The sequence below is a fragment of the Phoxinus phoxinus genome (genome assembly GCF_949152265.1).
Source record: "Phoxinus phoxinus genome assembly, chromosome: 18".
NCBI classification, from domain to species: Eukaryota; Metazoa; Chordata; class Actinopteri; order Cypriniformes; family Leuciscidae; genus Phoxinus; species Phoxinus phoxinus.
The window spans coordinates 7,504,249-7,511,597 of NC_136893.1; the positions used below are offsets into that span (position 1 = coordinate 7,504,249).

At 39.0% G+C, this 7,349-nt stretch overlaps 1 protein-coding gene across 4 annotated transcripts; it reads left to right on the top strand.

The window, feature by feature from the left end:
* Positions 1-1,856: 1,856 nt before the first annotated feature.
* alkal2a (ALK and LTK ligand 2a) lies at positions 1,857-7,330 on the top strand. Of its 4 annotated transcripts, none has more exons than XM_079587593.1 (6): positions 1,857-2,782; positions 3,620-3,896; positions 4,716-4,769; positions 4,862-4,942; positions 5,177-5,250; positions 6,521-7,330. In XM_079587593.1, exons 2-5 carry the CDS (start codon positions 3,665-3,667, stop codon positions 5,239-5,241), a joined length of 432 nt encoding a protein of 143 aa, XP_079443719.1. In that variant the 5' UTR covers positions 1,857-2,782; positions 3,620-3,664; the 3' UTR covers positions 5,242-5,250; positions 6,521-7,330. The 4 variants fall into 4 exon arrangements, with proteins under 4 accessions (XP_079443719.1, XP_079443718.1, XP_079443720.1 ...); XM_079587592.1 differs by having other exon boundaries at positions 2,032-2,782; positions 5,158-5,250; positions 6,524-6,661; XM_079587594.1 differs by having other exon boundaries at positions 2,126-2,782; positions 6,524-7,330.
* The last annotated feature ends 19 nt before the right edge of the window (positions 7,331-7,349 follow it).

A 7,349-nucleotide genomic window follows, 5' to 3' on the forward strand; every position in this document is an offset into this window, starting at 1 on the left:
TTGTCAAGACTGTCTGCCAGTTTATGATGATTCTCATGCAATTGCCTTCCTTGAAGAAAAGAAAAGTAAATATAGGAAGTGTATAGTTTGTCATGTATTTGTTACTTCAAAATATGGCAGCCATTTAACAAAAGAAATGTATGTCAATTTTGCCAACAGAGCACGGAATATTACAGAGAAGTACAATTATATGGACTTCACCAAAGGAGTTCAGCCAACGTGAAATAAAAGAACACAATAAAATAAATTTATTGGACCTAAAGAATCCCCAAGTGGTCACATAAAAACTACTTCAGCATCCAAATGCTATACAGATGAAACGTTTTGTCCATTTCAGAGCTGAGAGGACAAAGGAAGATAAATGGACAAACCAGATGGGCAGTCTGAGAAAGACTCCAACAGACGGAAAAGGTGAATGAGGAGAAACTCTGTTGTGAGATTGACCACTTTTCATCAACAAAAAGCCTTATTTCTACTGCAAGAATGAGATCGGCTCATTTAAGTCTGAGAATTCTGTGGAATGTCAGAATGAGAAAAAAGCCAAAGTCATTATGTCATGTAAGAATGCCATCGTTTCAATTCAGATCAACTCATTTCCCTTACATGCTTTGTTTGCTTACAATAAAGTCTATTCTATAACGGGGCCTGGTGTTTGCCCTTCAACGCTCTTCAATGATTCATGAGGCAATCCTTTGAGTGGCATGTTTGAATTATAGATTTCCAGATATTTACAGTTCTCTCAAGGTTTATTTTAATTATTTGGTACAGGTCGAGAAAAGTTGAGATTCAAAGATATCAGGGAGGCAGAATTTCCATCACTTCCTGTTACAAACTTAATTTTTAATATATATATATATATATATATAAAACACTCCCTACAGCAGCTTAAAATACTTCACCCAAAAATGAAAATCAAAAATCTATTTTTTTTTACTGTAATCTATCTTATAGCATAGTGAAAAAAATTGTACAATATTTAATGGGACAACATATAATTTTTACAGTAACATGCATGACCCATCACATTTTATAATATTTTATCAGTTATGTAGCCTACATTAAGGTGTTTAATGCTACATTATTGTTTGTTATTTCTGCCATACTTCTCAAATATAATTTGCAGATGTGTATATTAAAACTTGGCACATGAAAACCGCAAACAAAATATTATATTTTGCTTCATTGCAACTGTTTTTATGTTGATTTTTGGAGCCTGACATCTTCTGTATATGTATGTCCAGATGTTGCACATTTTATAATATTTAATTTAATACTTATGCTTTGTTCTCAGTTATGTCAAGTGTTTAATGCTATTGTTTGTTATTTACACGCCATACTCCTCAAATATCATTAGGGGATGTGATGTGCATATTAAACTTGGCACATGAAAACCACACAAAATGTTAGATTTTTGGGTCAAACTATTGCTTTATATATTTTGCTTATGCCACCAATTCATGAGGTTTGAACAACCTTTCAGATACCATGCAGTCTAAATCTTCAACCAGTAGGTTGACCGTCATTCTTTAGGTCTCACTGTACAGAAAAGGGTTTTATAATATCTGTAGTGTAATCACTTTATCATGTGTACCTGCCTTTATGAGCACTTCACTTCACTGATAAGATAACCACACACATTAAGCTGTTTCCATGTAAACAATCCAAAACAGTGGAAGACAACGAGTTTCAACAAAGTTTTAACTGGATAACGTTATGTTGTTATAAAAAGCACACAGATTCAGAGGTCGTAGGCAAGCAGGGCCCTCCTCATATACATTAACATTTATTTTCCCTTAAGTTGTTTTCCTCAATGTTCAGGTTTAATTATATGTAAGACAGTGAACACTTAGGCCTGTATTGTTAGGTGTTGGTCTAATTGACTTTTAGGGGCCCTAGACGCTGGCTGTCTAGTGTTGAGTCCGCCCATGCAGATCACCGTTCGTGACCGGGATGGGAGCCAAATTGCTCCATGTTCTCTTTTGCTTTGAGGGAGTGGTATGAACGAAAGCAAACACAAACTAATCCGAACTCACTTTTCTCTGGTCTGTTTGGCTGACTGTTTCTCTTGCGCTATCATTACCATTACGCAGAATAATTACATCAGCTGCAGCCACTTCCAGGCATCGATCTGTAACTCGAATCAATCCTCTGGAGACACGAAGGGATGAAATGGTGATCTATGGTGGTGTGTGAGGGGAAAAACCTGACTTTCAGGCACTATAAGAGTTCCAGTCTGTGCAATGGTGGGACAGTTCCTGGTATAGCTACGTCTCTTCCTGCAAGCACAGCTTTCTAAGTGCTTTAATGAGATAGTGGGCAAGAAAAAATGTCCATGGGATGCTGCATGTGAGGAACGGGAATATGAGGATGTGCAGCGTATGTGTGACGAGTTTCTAATTAAAGACACGGCGATGTAAGCCCACGAGGGACAACTCCTTCCGTCTGACAGCCTCAATAAATTGGCGAGAATCGACGACGAATGTTTCGAGACGTTTAAGCGGCGCGCGCGCTCAGTGTCCACGAGGAGCGTTCACTGGAGTTTTCTCAAGTCTCGGAAACATCAGAAAGGAGTCTGACCACTCAAACTTCCCACGCTTGAGTATAATAAAGGACGATTCGCTTTAAAGGATAGTTCTCTCTCTCACTTTCCCAGCTCGTTTTGCAAATCTTGCGTGGTTATATAGGCACCGGATACTCGAGACTCAATAAAACACACCGCGCGCTCAATTGCCTCAGGCTGAGCCGATTGAGAAAGAGAACAGCAGCCAACGACCGTCCTCAGGTAGGTTTACTGGAGGCATTTATGACCTATGGTGATTTTCTTTTCTTTTCTTTTCTTTTCTTTAACTTTTTTTTCTTTTTTTGACCATATCATACGTTATTGCTTACACATTTTTTTCTCCGGAACTATTTTTACTTACGAAAGGATTGTAAATTAGGAGAAAACCAATACGCTTCTATGGGCTGTGATACTTTAAATGCGAATGTTTAGTTTCTTAGTACTTTCATAGTTTAACTAGTTACTTTATCTACAGTATCAGTCAGTTTGAATTTTTATTCATTGATGTTTAGGAGCTTATTGCACATGCCTCTTAACTTGAATGGTGTGCTCATTGTGTCTCGTAGATTTTTCCATAAAACTCCTAAGACATTACGAACAATGGTTAACAATAAAATCCAGGTGCAACGCTGAGATTATTTGGTCTTGGAAGAATTTGATGAGACATGAGTTGATACTGAAACTTTCGATTGCATTTGTGGGTATCTTTCCAAATCTGAGCACAGTTTGAGACATTGTTGAAATCTGTAACTCTAGAGAAAACACGTGTGAGTTTCTGGGATCTCTTTCTCTGGAGAAACATCCGAGGAGCATGACACTTCTTGTTTTGTTCTTCATGCAATGATATTGCTCTCGAGGAACAAAATAAATGAGTTTTGATTACCTAAATGATTAAAAACGACTGTGTGAATGACAAAATAATGACTAGGTGTGTCCAAACTGTCTGGTAGTGAAAGTGAAATAACACTTCTCTTTTAAGAAATCGTAAAAGCATCCAAAGTTTATTTTTAACGTAAAGTGGACTTTTGCATCGTATAAACCCTGTGACTTCTTCACCAGGACCTGGGCAGTGCGGGACGTGCGCGCACTCTGGTTGCGGGAGCGATGTGCGCGCTGCGGGCTCCGGTGATGCTAATGGGGCTCGTAATGTTAATCTGTACCTCCGCACAAAGCGATGCCAGGGCGAACAAGTTCGAAAAAACATTCAGACGTATAATGGAGATCATGAGACAGGTGGAAAACAGATCTGACGACACGAGCGCGCAGAAGACTGAGCGCGCACTCGAGCCAAAGGACGCTCATAATCTCAAAACGGAAAGTGGGGAAACAATTCTAGGTAAGCAGAACATTAAATGTCCACACAACTAAGTAAGTAAGTTGTCATTGCATTGGATAATTAAATGTGGCAAGTTGCATTTACTTTAAAAAAAGAACAAGGATAGCACTTTTCAATCAAACTGTTTGTTTTTAAACTAAGATAAAATGACACCTACTGGTTGTCAAATCTTATGGACTGACTTCATGCTTCCACCATAAATCACCTTGAGACCAGTTACTTAAGTCATTGCAAAAAATAGTTAGAGAGAGCTTTCTCTGAACTAACTTCACTTTTCTGAACCATTTCAGTCTATAATGTTGCCACTTGGTTTGATATTTTGTTATGTCATGCAATGAAATCACATAGGCCTTATTTTTCCTTGACCTATATTTAGGAAGGATATGACTTACCCACTAGGGCACTAGCCAAAATCTTAACTCTCAAAGCATTGGGTGAAACAGTGTTGCATTGCACCTGTTGTGTGCCGAGTCAGACACGTGGTATTGGTGATCAGCGACTCCCAGTTATATCACTGGTCTCTGGCCTAGAATTTTATCATATAAGAGAGACATAAAGCTACATGTACTTAAAAAAGTACTGAACATACACTTGTGTTGAATGAATAGTTATAATATTGATAGTGTGTCAAATGAATACTAAGAATAGGTGATCATGGTGTACAGAAAGCTTGTTTTGGGGGTCTAAACCGCTTAGTCAGAGCATGTTCATTGCTGGGGAATGTTGAGCTGAGTATTTGTCTGAGCTTCAGACTCATCCCTCTTGAAGGATCAGTGCATATTCAGGATTTGACCTTTGAATGTTTCTTTCTCTTTGCAGAAATCTTTCCCAGAGACCTCAGAAAGAAAGAGAAGGTTATAAAACACTTAACAGGTGAGAGACTTTTGAGTTTCCTGTGACCTCAAAGCAACAAAGAAAAACAAATGTGTTTGAGAATTTTAACTGGGGTGTTTTCCTTCCATCAGGTCATCTTTATTTCAGTCCAAAATGCAGGAAGAATGCCTACAGGCTTTACCATAACACCAGAGACTGCACCATCCCTGCATGTGAGTACAGTCAAGCTTTCCCATCTCTTCAGACCCCACAAACAGGTTACACCTCTGCCCACATGCACCACGACCCTGTACAAACTGTCTATATATTCATGACAGTCTCATGTCGGCTAGGTGCCCCTGATTTACCCCTGCACATGGAGTTTTAACACAGAAACAGTATAGGCTACAAATTCAAGACTCATCCAGCTGATTATCCAACTCATCAGGCTTTACTCCTGTCCTCAGACTACAAAAGGTGCGCGCGACTCCTGACGCGACTGGCGGGGACTCCGAGATGTCAAGAGGGTTAACTTTACCAGGTAAGACACTTTTAATTCCTTTTTTGGTTACACTTTATTTTTATAGACCACTTTACACATTCTACTGACTTTAAGTAACTTTGCAACTACATGTCAACCAACTCTTATTCAGTTGCAACTACATGTCAACTAACTCTCTTTAGAGTATTAGTAGACCGTTAGGTTCAGGTTAGTAGAATAAGTTGACATGTGCTTGCAAAGATACTTATAAGCCGCGTTTCCACCGAAATCACCCGGAACAATTTGTCCAAGGAACTATTTTCCCTCAGACCTGTTTCTGCGTTTCCGAGTACATTGAAGATTAGGCAAATTAGTCCGGTGACGTAGGAATGCACGCACCGCAACAGATCAACAAATGCGGCATGAATTTCAACCAATCAGCATGTTCAGTGCCCAAGTCCCGCCCCCAAAAGTTCCTGAACTTTGAAAAAGTACTACCTCACAAGCAGGGACTTTCTAAGGGGAAAATTGTTACCTGGAACTTCATTTAGACCCTCGTTCCTGCGGACAAAACACACAGATTACCACCCCAAAGTTCCAGGGGACAGTTCCTGCGGTGGAAACGTGGCGTAAAATGTAAAGGGAGCATGACAGTTGACATGTAGTTGCAAAGTTATGGGTAGTAGAATGACTAAAGTGGACCATCAATATGAAGTGTTTCCCTTCTTTCATCACTAAATGAAGGAACATTGAGAGTTACAAGAAGTTGGAGAAGAGATGGGTAATGGGATATCCAGGGTTCCCATGATCCTGGAAAAGTTATGATAATTATGACTTAAAAAGTCATTTTAAAAGCCTCAATTTAAATAATTACATCTATATGCATCGATTAAAAAATATAAATATTTTAATAACTAATTTTAATTAGTCAGTTTTAATTTCACATTTGTCAGAATTTGTGGGAACTACTACACAGATTCGGTAAATGACAAAAGTACACCAAAAAAGGGATTGACTCCGCACTTTCAGAGAGGATGCATGCAGTTTAATGTTTTAAGACTGAGAACACATTCCAGGATTAGATCACTTATCCAACCTATTACAGATAAACCACCGGGTCTTAGCGTTAAGATCTCTTGGATGTGATTTAAGCATGTATACAAACTTTACATCAATACTTTAGAGACCACTTTAGAGGGAGTGCATGTAACAAACCCTGTTTCCAAATTTTTCACAGAAGGGAAAGAATTTTCAGCTGCATCCAAGTGCACACATGTATATGAACACAGCCAAGTCTGAAACATCACTAAACTTCACATCCTTTATCAAGCAGGTTGAAGCCAAACCAGAGTGACCCCAAGAAGGAGAAAAAAAAAAAACAGCAGTCAAGTGCCTTTGGACAAGAGAATTTAAAGCAACACGCAAACATTCCACATAATCAGCATATCGCGTCCAGAACACTGCTCTGCCTCTCCGGAGAATAGATGTGAGAATTGGAGAGGATCCGGAGAATTGATAGAGCAGTAAATGGACACAGAGTAAAGGGATGCACTTGCCCAAGGACGGTGTGATGGACTCCGCATGGAGCCGATGTTAAAATGCAGGACGACAGAGAAAGCAAGCTAAAAAACGCATCTGGCGTATTGGGCTCTGAACCTGTCTGCCAAAAAAGAAAACCATTTTTCCATCGTTTCATCATGAAAAAAGGGATTGCCGTGGTTTTCACAGTCTGTTCTCATCAGATAACAAGACGCGTCACAGCCAGTGATTATTTCGTGCGACAGGCCTCGATGTGGTTACAATTCAGAGCTATGACGAGAAATTGTCCATTATGGTTCATTGCAACGAGAGAGCTTTCCTTTTTCTCTGTGCTAGAACTGAAAACCAGTTAACTGCATGAACGTTTCCTTTCGCTTCTGTTTGCCAGCAGACAGGTTGATCTTTGCAGTAAAACCGTGACCAAAAGCTTTTAGTTTTTGTGAGACTGAGTGTATGACTGTGGAATATATTCAATATATTTTGATATGTAAATAGTGTACAAATGAGACCTATAACAAACATATCAGCGTCTGACGTACGACTGCTTCGTTGGGATATGTATATTTAAAAGACAATATATTTAAATAAATTATGATTGTTTAAACATTGTTGTCTTTAAT

Bases quoted from the DNA above. Each gene is read 5' to 3' on its own strand.
- alkal2a (XM_079587592.1), top strand. From the start codon at position 3,665: ATGTGCGCGCTGCGGGCTCCGGTGATGCTAATGGGGCTCGTAATGTTA. The intron at 3,897-4,715 runs GTAAGCAGAACA...TTCTCTTTGCAG, and splicing joins AAGTGGGGAAACAATTCTAG to AAATCTTTCCCAGAGACCTC. The intron at 4,770-4,861 runs GTGAGAGACTTT...TCCTTCCATCAG, and splicing joins GGTTATAAAACACTTAACAG to GTCATCTTTATTTCAGTCCA.